This window comes from Trichomonas vaginalis, chromosome V, assembly GCF_026262505.1.
Source record: "Trichomonas vaginalis G3 chromosome V, whole genome shotgun sequence".
Lineage (NCBI taxonomy): Eukaryota > Parabasalia > Trichomonadida > Trichomonadidae > Trichomonas > Trichomonas vaginalis.
The window spans coordinates 4,982,624-4,999,057 of NC_067207.1; the positions used below are offsets into that span (position 1 = coordinate 4,982,624).

At 29.1% G+C, this 16,434-nt stretch overlaps 1 protein-coding gene across 1 annotated transcript; it reads left to right on the top strand.

The window, feature by feature from the left end:
- Positions 1 to 14,513: 14,513 nt before the first annotated feature.
- On the top strand, positions 14,514 to 15,717 carry TVAGG3_0280690 (spectrin binding; the record flags this gene model as incomplete). Its single annotated transcript, XM_001287030.2, has 1 exon — positions 14,514 to 15,717. A coding segment is annotated over one exon (1,204 nt), but the record flags the coding sequence as incomplete, so codon positions are not given.
- Between the last annotated feature and the right edge of the window lie 717 nt (positions 15,718 to 16,434).

Sequence of the window (16,434 nt, forward strand, 5' to 3'; positions counted from 1 at the left end):
GGATTATCAATTTTGATAATCGTCATAAATCTTAATAATATTTTAATATGCATTGCTCCAGCCAGTATTTGTTTATGTGCTAAAAAAACTAAAACTTACTTATTTTTATACTTTTAGCGCATAAAGAATTCAGTTCAATGTGTGAGCTTTACCAAAAAATGCAATAATGCACACAAAAAAAATTAAGAAACAGTTTCATTTCCATATTCAGATCTATCTTGCTAATATCACATTGTTCTTAAGTCTTATTGCAATATATCCATATCCTATCAATCTCCTAATAAGTCTTTACTTACGAAATTGATCTCGAAAATTCTCTAATTTCCAAAATAATTCTCTAAATAAATCGGTTAGTGTCGCCAAAAAGTGATGAAATTAAAAATCACATTTTGAGTATCTTCCTGAGCTCTCTTTGTCAGAAAGTATACATTTGAAAAAAAAATATTTATGAAAGTTAGAAAGAGAATTAGAAATACTATATATTTATATCCAAAGTTTCAAGCATAAAAAAGAAATACACATTCAATCTCACGTTCTTGAACATAGATTGAGCCAAAAATTTGCAGCGAATGATGGCATTTCCTTTCAAAAAAATTGAATAGAACACAAAAAATCAATTGAAGCATAAGCGACTTCTTCCAATAGGCCCGAAAATTCCATATTGAAACCGAATCCAACACATTTGTTGCGGGTTTATTGCAAACATTAAGGACCTACCTGCGTTTATTAAACCAGAAATGAAAATATCAAATTCACATTTCCCATGAAATTTATCATATAGAATCCGTTGTCATGCAGCAAGATGCTTAGTAGATCCATTACTCACTACGATGTATTTTACTATTGCTAGAATAAACTTTTTTTCTTATGAGAATTCAATTTCTTTGAAAACATATAAACATAAAATGTTCGATATTAGTTGTTATGTATATGCTCAAACTATATAACAAAATGTAAAGATTCAAGCTTTTGCATTAACTTTTATTCCAGAAATTATGGTTTTAATTCTCTTCTTGGAACTCTTCTCTTAAATACTCTTTGGATGAGCAGTGTCCATTGGTGCTTTGTGGGGCAAAACTTATGTGAAAAACATATTTCTTGATGGTTTCTCGCCTGCTTAATGTATCTGATTATTTCGCCTTGTGAGCCCCTCATGGCAGAACAATACTCTCGGCATGCATACGCGGAGCTTGACTCTACTGCGGGGCAAAAACAGTTGAACTCCTTGAAATTTTTTTCGTCGCTTTTACCTTGTGCAAGCAATTGTGGAACCGCCTAGTTAGCATCTTGCATAAACTGCAAGATTGTTCTTCAAATGTAGCTCCAACAAGACGGGCACATAACAAGAAAAACATTTATTATAAAATGTCAGTCTTGTCAAATGACAACTTTTATTTTCAGAAGTCGATAAGAAATATATGGTTATATAAATACCATTATATATATAAGTACGAATTTCCAGCCTGTCTATTATTTTTGTTTTCAAAACCTCTGAAAATTGAAAACACAAATGAAAAGTTTGAACTAATAATTAAATATCATTTGAATTGAGATTACTATACAAGGGCTGTTGAGGGTAAAAAGTGACATTCAAATTTATGCTCGGCATAAATCTCGCAAGTGCTCCGAGCAGCAATATCCCATAAGCTGAATCAATAGTTTTTCATACACAATCGAGTCAATGAATAAGATTTGATTATTTTTTTCGTTTTTCTACAAACACAAGCAAATATAAACTTTGTTAGCAGAGTATTTCTTATCTGAGATTCAATGCAATTGTTCCAGATACATTCTAGAGAACAACAAACTCTAATTTATTATATTATACTAGCAAGCCAATAAATTACCATCAAATTATTAAAAATGTTAATTTATTATAGTTAATTTATCAGATACGAGAGTTTGTACGAATATACTCAACTGAACGAATAAAGGCATATTAAAATTCAAAAGTTTAAGATCATTAAAATTGTTTCGACCATGAGAATAAGCACATGGTTTTAAGTTAATATATGAATAATTGTTACTTTTTGAATTCGTATATTCAATTAGTATTTTTAACTCGATTTGAGCATTTGTACGAAAAAAATTCTTTTGAACCTGCTATTGCTCACATTGCTTTTTTCTGATATCAGAATTAAATGAGCATACAAAGTATTTTTTCTTTCTTTCTGGTATTCAAACAGAAATAATTTCAATTTCAATAAATAAATCGACTTTAAGTATAATTCTTGTATTTGAATGCATTCACTATGGTATATTGAATGATTGTTTGTTTTGTGTCTTCACGCCGATAAAAATACTTTTTTTATGAGCGACCATCATATTTATAACGAGCTTATTCAGTAAATATAAAGATTATGATGATACATTTAATGCACTACACAGGCTTCGGTCTAACCGAAGGTGAAGAAATTACAAATGTTTACAAACAAATCAAAAATAACTTGATCGAAAACACATATTTTAGTGCAGATAGTATGATAAATATTATTAAAGGTATCATTCGATTTAATTAATCGATATGTTAAAGATACAAATCTCTCATGACAAAACTTTGCCAAGAATTTCACCTTTGATAAATATGACATTATTCAATCCATTCCAAATCTTCATGAAGAAAACACAATTTATAATGCTATTGTGAACGATGACATTGATGCATTTATTTCCTTCACTGAACAAGAAGGTTTAATTTAAATTCAAAAATCGAAAATTGTTTATATCAATTCAAGACTTTCCATATTCACTGATTGAATTATGTAGTTATTATGGATCTGTTAAATGTTTCAACACTATTGAGATCAAAATATAATTCCAAAACTACTCGTCTTTGTCTTTATAATTTCGTTTTTAGGAGAAATCCAGATATTATGAGTGAATGTATGAAAGAACAAAAAATTAATGGCAGTTGTATGCAATATCACTAGCTGTACATAAACATTGATTTTGTTACTTATCTAATGAATGAGCACAACCTCGAAATAGAATTGAATTATTGCTATTACTATCATTAATATTCACTGCATATTTCATTATTTAGATCAACAAAACAATTTCAATGAATGTTTTACTTATTCACCTTGTTTTTTTTATTCCTAATCTCATTGAATATTTATTTTCACATGTTTCCGATATAAATTTTACAAATAAAGGAGGTATGTCTGCACTTCATTATTCTTCAGTTGTTAATAACAAATCAGCCGCTGAATTTCTTATTGCCCATGGAGCCAATGTTGCTACAAACAATTAAAATTGTCTCGTAATCTTTCAATTTCATATTGCTGCAGAAACATAATAGTAAACTGCAAATCTTCTTTATAACGTATTGGAGCTGATGTTAATGCAAAAAGTAATCAAGATTTGACTCTCTTTCATCATGCCAGCATTCGTTTAACAGTAAAGAAAACAGCAGAACTCCTTATTGCATATGGTGCTGATATACATGCCAAAAACCTTCTCGTAGTTTTAATGCTCTTCATTTTGCAGCAAGAGAAAATAGTAAAGAAATTGCAGAACTTCTAATTGCATGCGGTATTTGATGTCAATGCTATTGAAGACAATTATAAAAAATCTGCTCTTCATTATGCCGCTGAAAATGGTTGTGAAGAAATAGTAAAATTTCTTATCTCAAATGGTGCTGATATCACATAAGAGATAATTTAGATTATACTGACTGTTCACTGTGCATCATGTAATGGTAATAAAGAGAATTTATAGAAACTTTACTTTCACATGGAGCAGACATCAATGCAAAGGGTTTTCATGATATGACTCCCCTTTGTTTGTGCAATAACTCCTAATGAGGAAGAAGCAGCTAAATTTCTAATATCACGTGGTGCAAAAATTAAACCATAGTTCTTATTAAATAATTGAATTTATTTTATTTTTACACCAAAATAATAAATCCATTTAGTTATAGTAACTCCTCATTTTCAATTCTATGTGCCGAGAGAATATATTCTAGTCATTCTCTTTATTTTCATTAAAGCCTATAAATTTCATTATAATAATGAAAAAAATGCATAAGGATATTACAAGACTTTTTGGATTAACAATTTTGATAATTTTCGATGATAAATCTTATAATATTTTAAATGCATTGCTCCAGCCAGTATTTGTTTATGTGCAATTATTTTAAAAACACATTGGAAACGTTACTATTTTTATACTTTAGCGCATAAAGAATCTCAGTTCAATGTGTGAGCCTCTTACCAAATAAATGCATAAATGCTCACAAAAAAAATTAGAGAATTTTGCAGTTTTCATTCCCATATTTCAGATCTAATCTTGCTAAGTATCACATTGTTCTAATGTCTTATTGCAATATATCCATATCCTATCAATTCCTAATAAGTTCTTTACTTACGAAATTGATCTCGAAATTCTCTAATTCCAAAATAATTTTCTAAATAAATCGCTTAGGTGTCGCCAAAAAATGTATGAAATTAAAATCACATTTTGAGTACTCCTGAGACTCTCTTTGTCAGAAAGTATACATTTGAAAAAAAATAATTTATGAAATTTAGAAAGAGAATTAGAAATACTATATATTTATATCCAAAGTTTTCAAGCATAAAAGAAATACACATTCAATCTCACGTTCTGAACAATAGATTGAGCCAAAAAATTTGCAGCGAATGATGGCATTTCCTTTCAAAAAAATTGAATAGAACACAAAAATCAATTGAAGACTAAGGCGACTTCTTCCAATAGGCCAGAAATTCCATATTGAAAACCGAATTCCACACATTTGTTGCGGTTTATTGCAAACATTAAGGACCTACTGCGTTTATTAAACAGAAATGGAAAATATCAAATTCACATTTCCATGCAAATTATCATAGAAATCGATGTCCATGAGCAAGATGCTTAGTAGACTCATTACTCACTACGATGTATTTTTTACTTATGCTAGAATAAACTTTTTTTTCTTATTGAGAATTCAATTTTCTTGAAAACATATAAACATAAATGTTTCGATATTAGTTGTTATGTATATGCTCAAACATTTAACAAAATGTAAGATTCAAGCTTTTGCATTAACTTTTATTCCAGAAATTATGGTTTTAATTCTTCTTTGGAACTCTTCTCTTAAATACTCTTTGATGAGCATGTCCATTGGTGCTTTTGTGGGGCAAAACTTATGTGAAAAACATATTTCTGGATGGTTTCTCGCCTGCCTTAATGTATCTGATTATTTCGCGCTTGTGAGCCCTCACTGGCAGAACAATACTCTCGGCATGCATACGCGGAGCTTGACTCTACTGCGGGGCAAAAAACAGTTTGAACTCCTTTGAAATTTTTTCGTCGCTTTTACCTTGTGCAAGCAATTGTGGAACTCGCCATGTTAGCATCTTGCATACACTGCAAGATTGTTCTTCAAATGTAGCTCCAACAAGACGGGCACATAACAGAAAAACATTATTATAAAATGTCAGTCTTGTCAAATGACAACTTTATTTCAGAGAGATCGATAAGAAATATAGGTTATATAAATACCATATAATATAGAGTCGAATTCTCAGCTGTCTATTATTTTTGTTTTCAAACCTCTGAAAATTGAAACACAAATGAAAAAGTTTGAACTAAATAATTAAATATCATTTGAATTGAGTATTACTATACAAGGCTGTTGAGGGTAAAAAGTGACATTCAAATTTATGCTCGGCATAAATCTCGCAAGTGCTTCGAGCAGCAATATCCCATAAGCTGAATCAATAGTTTTTCATACACAATTCGAGTCAATGAATAAGATTTGATTTATTTCGTTTTTCTACAGAACACAAGCAAATAATAAACTTGTTAGCAGTATTTCTTAATCTGAGATCAATGCAATTGTTCCAGATACATTCTAGAGCAACAAACTCTAATTTAATTATATTTATACTAGCAAGCCAATAATACATCAAATTATTAAAAATGTTAATTTATTATAGTTATTTATCAGATAACGAGAGTTTGTACGAATATACTCAACTGAACGAATAAAGGATAATTAAAATTCAAAGTTTAAGATCATAAAATATGTTTCGACCATTTTTGAGAATAAGCACATGAGTTTTAAGTAATATATGAATAAAATGTTTACTTTTTGTAATTTCGTATATTTCAATTAGTATTTTAACTCGATTGAGCATTTGTACGAAAAAAATTCTTTTGAACCTGCTATGCCTCACATGCTTTTTCTTGATATCAGAATTAAATGAGCAACAATCAGTATTTTTCTTTCTTTCTGGTATTCAAACAGAAATAATTCAATTTCAATAAATAAATCGACTTTAAGTATAATTCTGTATTTGAATGCATTCACTATGTTTATATGAATGATTGTCTTGTTTTGTTTTTTTTGTCTTCACGCCGATAAAATACTTTTTTATGAGCGACCATCATATTATAACGAGCTTATCAGTAATAATAAGATTATGATGATACATTTAATGCACTTACACAGGCTTCGTCTAACGAAGGTGAAGAAAATTACAAATGTTTACAAACAAATCAAAAATAACTTGATCGAAACATCATATTTAGTGCGATAGTATGATAAATATTATTTAAAGGTATCATTCGATTTAATAATCGATATGTTAAAGGATACAAATCTCTCATGACAAAACTTTGCCAAGAATTTCACCTTGATTAAATATGACATTATTTCAATCCATTCCAAATCTTCATGAAGAAAACACAATTTATAATGCTATTGTGAAGATGACATTGATGCATTTATTTTCTTCACTGAACAAGAAGGTTTTAATCTTAAATCAAAATCGAAATTGATTTATATCCAATTCAAGACTTTCCATATTCACTGATTGAATTATGTAGTTTATTATGGATCTGTTAAATGTTTTTCAAACTATGAGATCAAAATATAATTCAAAAACTACTCGTCTTTGTCATTTATAATTCGTTTTTAGGAGAAAATCCAGATATTATGAGTGAATGTATGAAAGTAACAAAAATTAATGGCAGTTGTATGCAATATTCACTAGCTGTACATAACATTGATTTTGTTACTTATCTAATGAATGAGCACAACTCGAAATAGAATTGAATTATTGCTATTACTATCATAATATTCTGCAATATTTCATTTATTTAGATCAAACAAACATATTTAATGAATGTTTTACTTATTCACCCTTGTTTTTTTATTCTAAATCTCATTGAATATTTATTTTCACATGTTTCCGATATAAATTTTACAAATAAAGGAGGTATGTCTGCACTTCATTATTCTTCAGTTGTTAATAACAAATCAGTCGCTGATTTCTTATTGCCCCATGGAGCCAATGTTGCTACAAACAATTAAAATGTCTCGTAAATCTTCGATTCATATTGCTCAGAACATAATAGTTTAGAAACTGCAAATCTTCTTATAACGTATGGAGCTGATGTTAATGCACAAAAGTAATCAAGATTTGACTCCTCTTCATCATGCAGCATTGTTTACAGTAAAGAAACAGCAGAACTCCTTATTGCATATGGTGCTGATATACATGCAAAACTTCTCGTAGTTTTAATGCTCTTCATTTTGCAGCAAGAGAAAATTAGTAAAGAAATTGAAGAACTTCTAATTGCTATGCGGGTATTGATGTCAATTGCTATTGAAGACAATTATAAAAAATCTGCTTTCATTATGCCGCTGAAAATGGTGTGAAGAAATAGTAAAATTTCTTATCTCAAATGGTGCTGATATCAACATAAGAGATAATAGATTATACTGCACTTCAACTGCATCATTTAATGGTAATAAAGAAACTTATAGAAACTTTACTTTCACATGGAGCAGAATCAATGCAAAGGGTTTTCATGATATGACTCCCCTTTGTTGTGCAATAACTCATAATCATGGAGAGCAGCTAAATTTCTAATATCACGTGGTGAAAAATTAAACCATAGTTCTTACTAAATTAATTGAAATTTATTTATTTTTTTACACAAAATAAATAAATCCATTTAGTTTATAGTAACTCATTTTCAATTCTATTGTCCGAGAATATGATTCTAGTCATTCTCTATTATTCATTAAAGCCTATAAATTCATTATAAATAATGAAAAAAAATGCATAAGGATATTACAAAGACTTTTGGATTATCAATTTTGATAATTTTCCGGATGATAAATCTTAATAATATTTATAATGCATTGCTCCAGCCAGTATTTGTTTATGTGCAATTATTTTAAAAACACATTGGAACTTACTATTTTTATACTTTAGCGCATAAAGAATCTCAGTTCAATGTGTGAGCTTTACCAAATAAATGCAATAAATTGCTCACAAAAAAATTAGAGAATTTGCAGTTCATTTCCCATATTCAGATCTAATCTTTGCTAGTATCACATTGTTCTAATGGTCTTATTGCAATATATCCATATCCTATCAATCTCCTAATAAGTTCTTTACTTACGAAATTGATCTCGAAAATTCTCTAATTTCCAAAATAATTACTCTAAATAAAACGCTTAGTGTCGCCAAAAAAAGTGATGAAATTAAAATCACATTTTTGAGTACTTCCTGAGACTCTCTTTGTCAGAAAAGTATACATTTGAAAAAAATATTTTATGAAATTTTAGAAAGAGAATTAGAAATACTATATATTTATATCCAAAGTTTCAAGCATAAAAGAAATACACATTCAATTCTACGTTCTGACAATAGATTGAGCCAAAAAATTTGCAGCGAATGATGGCATTTCCTTTCAAAAATTGAAATTAGAAACAAAAAATCAATTGAAGCATAAGGCGACTTCTTCCAACAGGCCAGAAATTCCATATTGAAACCGAATCCAACACATTTGTTGCGGTTTATTTGCAAACATTAGACCTACCTGCGTTTATTAAACCAGAAATGGAAAATATCAAATTCACATTTCCCATGAAATTATCATAGAAATCCGATGTCCATGAGCAAGATGCCTAGTAGACTCATTACTCACTACGATGTATTTTTACTATTGCTAGAATAAACTTTTTTCTATGAGAATTCAATTTTCTTGAAAACATATAAACATTAAAAATGTTCGATATTAGTTGTTATGGTATATGCTCAAACTATATAAACAAAATGTAAAGATTCAGGCTTTTTGCCATAAAACTTTTATTCCAGAAATTATGGTTTTAATTCTCTTCTTGGAACTCTTCTTTCTTAAATACTCTTTGATGAGCATGTCCAATTGTGCTTTGTGGGCCAAAATTATGCTGAAAAACATATTTCTTGTATGGATTTCTCGCCTGCCTTAATGTATCTGATTATTTCGCGCTTGTGAGCCTCATGGCAGAAACCAATACTCTCGGCATGCATACGCGGAGCTTGACTCTTACTGCGGGGCAAAAACAGCTGAACTCCCTTTGGAAAATTTTTCGTCGCTTTTACCTTGCTGCAAGCAATTTGTGGAACTTCGCCATGTTAGCATCTTGCATCACTGCAAAGATTGCCTTCTTCAAAATGTAGCTCCAACAAGACGGGCACATAACAAGAAAAACATTTATTATAAAATGTCAGTCTTTGTCAAATGACAACTTTATTTCAGAGAGTCGATAAGAAATATAGGCTTATATAAAATACCATATAATATAGAGACGAATTTCTCAGCCTGTCTATTATTTTTTGTTTTTAAAACCTCTGAAAATTGAAAACACAAATGAAAAACAGGTAATTTGGGGAACTAATAATTAAATATTTCATTTGGAATTGACGATTACTATTACAAGGGCTGCTTGAGTGTAAAAAGTGACATTCAAATTTATGCTCGGCATTAATCTCGCAAGTGCTCGAGCAGCAATATCCATAAGCTGAATCAATAGTTTTTTCATACACAATTCGACTGTCAATGAATCAAAGATTTGATTTATTTTCGTTTTTCTACAAACACAAGCAAATAAATAAACTTAGTAGCAGTATTTCTTATCTGATTATCAATGCAATTGCTTCCAGATAACATTCTAGAGCAACAAACTCTAATTTATATTATATTATACTAGCAAGCCTAATAATACATCAAATTATTAAAAATGTTTAATTTATTATAGTTAATTTATCAGATAACGAGGAGCTTTGTACGGAATATACTCCTGAACGAATAAAGGCATAATCTAAAATTCAAAGTTAAGATCATAAAAATTGCTTTCGACCATTTTTGGAATAAGCACATGGATGTTTTAAGTAATATATGAATAAAATGTTTACTTTTTGTAATTTTCGTATATTTTCAATTAGTATTTTTTAACTCGATTGAGCATTTGTACGAAAAAAAATTCTTTTGAACCTGCTCATGCTCACATGCTTTTTCCTTGATATTCAGGAATTAAATGAGCATACAAAGTATTTTTTCTTTCTTCTGGTATCAAACAGAAATAATTTCAATTTCAATAAAATTAAATCGGACTTTTAGTATAACTTCTTTGTATTTGAATGCATTCACCTATTGTATATGAATGATTGTCTTTTTTGTGTCTTGCACGCCGATAAAAATACTTTTTTTTATGACGACCATCATATTTATCAACCGAGTTATCTTCAGTAAAGTATTAAGATTATGATGATACATTTAATGCACTACTACGCCGGTCTTCGGTCTAACGAAGGGTGAAGAAATTACAAATGTACAAACCAAAAATTCAAAAATAAACTTCGATCGAAACATCATATGTAGTGGCAGATAGTATGATAATATTATTTAAAGGTATCATTCGATTTTAATAATCGTATGACTAAAGCAGATACAAATCTCTCATGACAAAAACTTTTGCCATAATTTCACCTTGATAACATATTGACATTATTCAATCCATTCCAAATCTTCATTGAAGAGAAAAACAATTTATTAATGCTATTGTGCAATATGACAATTGATGCAATTTATTTCTTCACTGGAACAGCAGGTTTATAATTTAAAATCAAAAATCGAAAATTGATTTATATCCAATTCAAGACTTTCCATATTCACTGATTGAATTATGTAGTTATTATGGATCTGTTAAATGTTTCAAACTATTGAGATCAAAAATATAATTCAAAAACTACTCGTCTTTGTCTTTATAATTCGTTTTTAGGAGAAATCCAGATATTATGAGTGAATGTATGAAAGAACAAAAAATTAATGGCAGTTGTATGCAATATTCACTAGCTGTACATAACATTGATTTTGTTACTTATCTAATGAATGAGCACAACCTCGAAATAGAATTGAATTATTGCTATTACTATCATAATATTCATGCATATTTCATTTATTTAGATCAAACAAACATTTCAATGAATGTTTTCTTATTCACCTTGTTTTTTTATTCCTAATCTCATTGAATATTTATTTTCACATGTTTCGATATAAATTTTACAAATAAGGAGGTATGTCTGCACTTCATTATTTTCAGTTGTTAATAACAAATCAGCCGCTGAATTTCTTATTGCCCATGGAGCCAATGTTGCTACAACAATTAAAATGTCTCGTAAATCTTCGATTCATATTGCTGCAGAACATAATAGTTTAGAAACTGCAATCTTCTTATAACGTATGGAGCTGATGTTAATGCAAAAAGTAATCAAGATTTGACTCCTCTTCATCATGCAGCATTGTTTAACAGTAAAGAAACAGCAGAACTCCTTATTGCATATGGTGCTGATATACATGCAAAAACTTCTCGTAGTTTTAATGCTCTTCATTTTGCAGCAAGAGAAAATAGTAAAGAAATTGCAGAACTTCTAATTGCATGCGGTATTGATGTCAATGCTATTGAAGACAATTATAAAAAATCTGCTCTTCATTATGCCGCTAAAAAAGAAATAGTAAAATTTCTTATCTCAAATGGTGGATATCAACATAAGAGATAATTTAGATTATACTGCACTTCACTGCATCATGTAATGGTAATAAAGAAATTATAGAAACTTTACTTTCACATGGAGCAGAAATATCATGATAACTATAACTCATAATGAGGAAGAAGCAGCTAAATTTCTAATATCACGTGGTGCAAAAATTTAGTTCTTACTAAATAATTGAATTTATTTATTTTTTACACCAAAATAATAAATCCATTTAGTTTTATAGTAACTCCATTTTCAATTCTATGTGCCGAGAGAATATGATTCTAGTCATTCTCTTATTTTCATTAAAGCCTATAAATTCATTATAAATAATGAAAAAAAATGCATAAGGATATTACAAAGACTTTTTGGATTATCAATTTTGATAATTTTCGATGATAAATCTTAATAATATTTTAAATGCATTGCTCCAGCCAGTATTTGTTTATGTGCAATTATTTTAAAACACATTGGAAACTTACTATTTTTATACTTTAGCGCATAAAGAATCTCAGTTCAATGTGTGAGCTTTACCAAATAAATGCAATAAATGCTCACAAAAAAATTAGAGAATTTGCAGTTTCATTTCCCATATTCAGATCTAATCTTGCTAAGTATCACATTGTTCTAATGTCTTATTGCAATATATCCATATCCTATCAATCTCCTAATAAGTTCTTTACTTACGAAATTGATCTCGAAAATTCTCTAATTTCCAAAATAATTCTCTAAATAAAATCGCTTAGTGTCGCCAAAAAAGTGATGAAATTAAAAATCACATTTTGAGTACTTCCTGAGACTCTCTTTGTCAGAAAGTATACATTTGAAAAAAAATATTTATGAAATTTAGAAAGAGAATTAGAAATACTATATATTTATATCCAAAGTTTCAAGCATAAAAAGAAATACACATTCAATCTCACGTTTCTGACAATAGATTGAGCCAAAAAATTTGCAGCGAATGATGGCATTTCCTTTCAAAAAAAATTGAATAGAACACAAAAAATCAATTGAAGCATAAGGCGACTTCTTCCAATAGGCCAGAAATTCCATATTGAAACCGAATCCAACACATTTGTTGCGGTTTATTGCAAACATTAAGGACCTACCTGCGTTTATTAAACCAGAAATGAAAAATATCAAATTCACATTTCCCATGAAATTATCATAGAAATCCGATGTCCATGAGCAAGATGCTTAGTAGACTCATTACTCACTACGATGTATTTTTACTATTGCTAGAATAAACTTTTTTTTCTTATTGAGAATTCAATTTTCTTGAAAACATATAAACATAAAATGTTTCGATATTAGTTGTTATGTATATGCTCAAACTATATAACAAAATGTAAAGATTCAAGCTTTTGCATTAACTTTTATTCCAGAAATTATGGTTTTAATTCTCTTCTTGGAACTCTTCTCTTAAATACTCTTTGATGAGCATGTCCATTGGTGCTTTGGGGCAAAACTTATGTGAAAAACATATTTCTGATGGTTTCTCGCCTGCCTTAATGTATCTGATTATTTCGCGCTTGTGAGCCCTCATGGCAGAACAATACTCTCGCATGCATACGCGGAGCTTGACTCTACTGCGGGGCAAAAACAGTTGAACTCCCTTGAAATTTTTCGTCGCTTTTACCTTGTGCAAGCAATTGTGGAACTCGCCATGTTAGCATCTTGCATACACTGCAAGATTGTTCTTCAAATGTAGCTCCAACAAGACGGGCACATAACAAGAAAAACATTATTATAAAATGTCAGTCTTGTCAAATGACAACTTTATTTCAGAGAGTCGATAAGAAATATAGGTTATATAAATACCATATAATATAGAGTACGAATTCTCAGCCTGTCTATTATTTTTGTTTTCAAACCTCTGAAAATTGAAAACACAAATGAAAAAGTTTGAACTAATAATTAAATATCATTTGAATTGAGATTACTATACAAGGGCTGTTGAGGGTAAAAAGTGACATTCAAATTTATGCTCGGCATAAATCTCGCAAGTGCTCCGAGCAGCAATATCCCATAAGCTGAATCAATAGTTTTTCATACACAATTCGAGTCAATGAATAAGATTTGATTTATTTCGTTTTTCTACAGAACACAAGCAAATAATAAACTTGTTAGCAGTATTTCTTAATCTGAGATCAATGCAATTGTTCCAGATACATTCTAGAGCAACAAACTCTAATTTATATTATATTATACTAGCAAGCCAATAATACCATCAAATTATTAAAAATGTTAATTTATTATAGTTAATTTATCAGATAACGAGAGTTTGTACGAATATACTCAACTGAACGAATAAAGGCATAATTAAAATTCAAAGTTTAAGATCATAAAATTGTTTCGACCATTTTTGAGAATAAGCACATGAGTTTTAAGTAATATATGAATAAAATGTTTACTTTTTGTAATTTCGTATATTTCAATTAGTATTTTAACTCGATTGAGCATTTGTACGAAAAAAATTCTTTTGAACCTGCTATGCTCACATGCTTTTTCTTGATATCAGAATTAAATGAGCATACAAAGTATTTTTTCTTTCTTTCTGGTATTCAAACAGAAATAATTTCAATTTCAATAAATAAATCGACTTTAAGTATAATTCTTGTATTTGAATGCATTCACTATGGTATATTGAATGATTGTCTTGTTTTGTGTCTTCACGCCGATAAAAATACTTTTTTTATGAGCGACCATCATATTTATAACGAGCTTATCAGTAAATATAAAGATTATGATGATACATTTAATGCACTACACAGGCTTCGGTCTAACGAAGGTGAAGAAATTACAAATGTTTACAAACAAATCAAAAATAACTTGATCGAAACATCATATTTTAGTGCAGATAGTATGATAAATATTATTAAAGGTATCATTCGATTTAATAATCGATATGTTAAAGGATACAAATCTCTCATGACAAAACTTTGCCAAGAATTTCACCTTGATAAATATGACATTATTCAATCCATTCCAAATCTTCATGAAGAAAACACAATTTATAATGCTATTGTGAATGATGACATTGATGCATTTATTTCCTTCACTGAACAAGAAGGTTTTAATTTAAATCAAAAATCGAAAATTGATTTATATCCAATTCAAGACTTTCCATATTCACTGATTGAATTATGTAGTTATTATGGATCTGTTAAATGTTTCAAACTATTGAGATCAAAATATAATTCAAAAACTACTCGTCTTTGTCTTTATAATTCGTTTTTAGGAGAAAATCCAGATATTATGAGTGAATGTATGAAAGAACAAAAAATTAATGGCAGTTGTATGCAATATTCACTAGCTGTACATAACATTGATTTTGTTACTTATCTAATGAATGAGCACAACCTCGAAATAGAATTGAATTATTGCTATTACTATCATAATATTCATGCATATTTCATTTATTTAGATCAAACAAACAATTTCAATGAATGTTTTACTTATTCACCTTGTTTTTTTATTCCTAATCTCATTGAATATTTATTTTCACATGTTTCCGATATAAATTTTACAAATAAAGGAGGTATGTCTGCACTTCATTATTCTTCAGTTGTTAATAACAAATCAGCCGCTGAATTTCTTATTGCCCATGGAGCCAATGTTGCTACAACAATTAAAATGTCTCGTAAATCTTCGATTCATATTGCTGCAGAACATAATAGTTTAGAAACTGCAAATCTTCTTATAACGTATGGAGCTGATGTTAATGCAAAAAGTAATCAAGATTTGACTCCTCTTCATCATGCAGCATTGTTTAACAGTAAAGAAACAGCAGAACTCCTTATTGCATATGGTGCTGATATACATGCAAAAACTTCTCGTAGTTTTAATGCTCTTCATTTTGCAGCAAGAGAAAATAGTAAAGAAATTGCAGAACTTCTAATTGCATGCGGTATTGATGTCAATGCTATTGAAGACAATTATAAAAAATCTGCTCTTCATTATGCCGCTGAAAATGGTTGTGAAGAAATAGTAAAATTTCTTATCTCAAATGGTGCTGATATCAACATAAGAGATAATTTAGATATACTGCACTTCACTGCATCATGTAATGGTAATAAAGAAATTATAGAAACTTTACTTTCACATGGAGCAGACATCAATGCAAAGGGTTTTCATGATATGACTCCCCTTTGTTGTGCAATAACTCATAATGAGGAAGAAGCAGCTAAATTTCTAATATCACGTGGTGCAAAAATTAAACCATAGTTCTTACTAAATAATTGAATTTATTTATTTTTTACACCAAAATAATAAATCCATTTAGTTTTATAGTAACTCCATTTTCAATTCTATGTGCCGAGAGAATATGATTCTAGTCATTCTCTTATTTTCATTAAAGCCTATAAATTCATTATAAATAATGAAAAAAAATGCATAAGGATATTACAAAGACTTTTTGGATTATCAATTTTGATAATTTTCGATGATAAATCTTAATAATATTTTAAATGCATTGCTCCAGCCAGTATTTGTTTATGTGCAATTATTTTAAAAACACATTGGAAACTTACTATTTTTATACTTTAGCGCATAAAGAATCTCAGTTCAATGTGTGAGCTTTACCAAATAAATGCAATAAATGCTCACAAAAAAAATT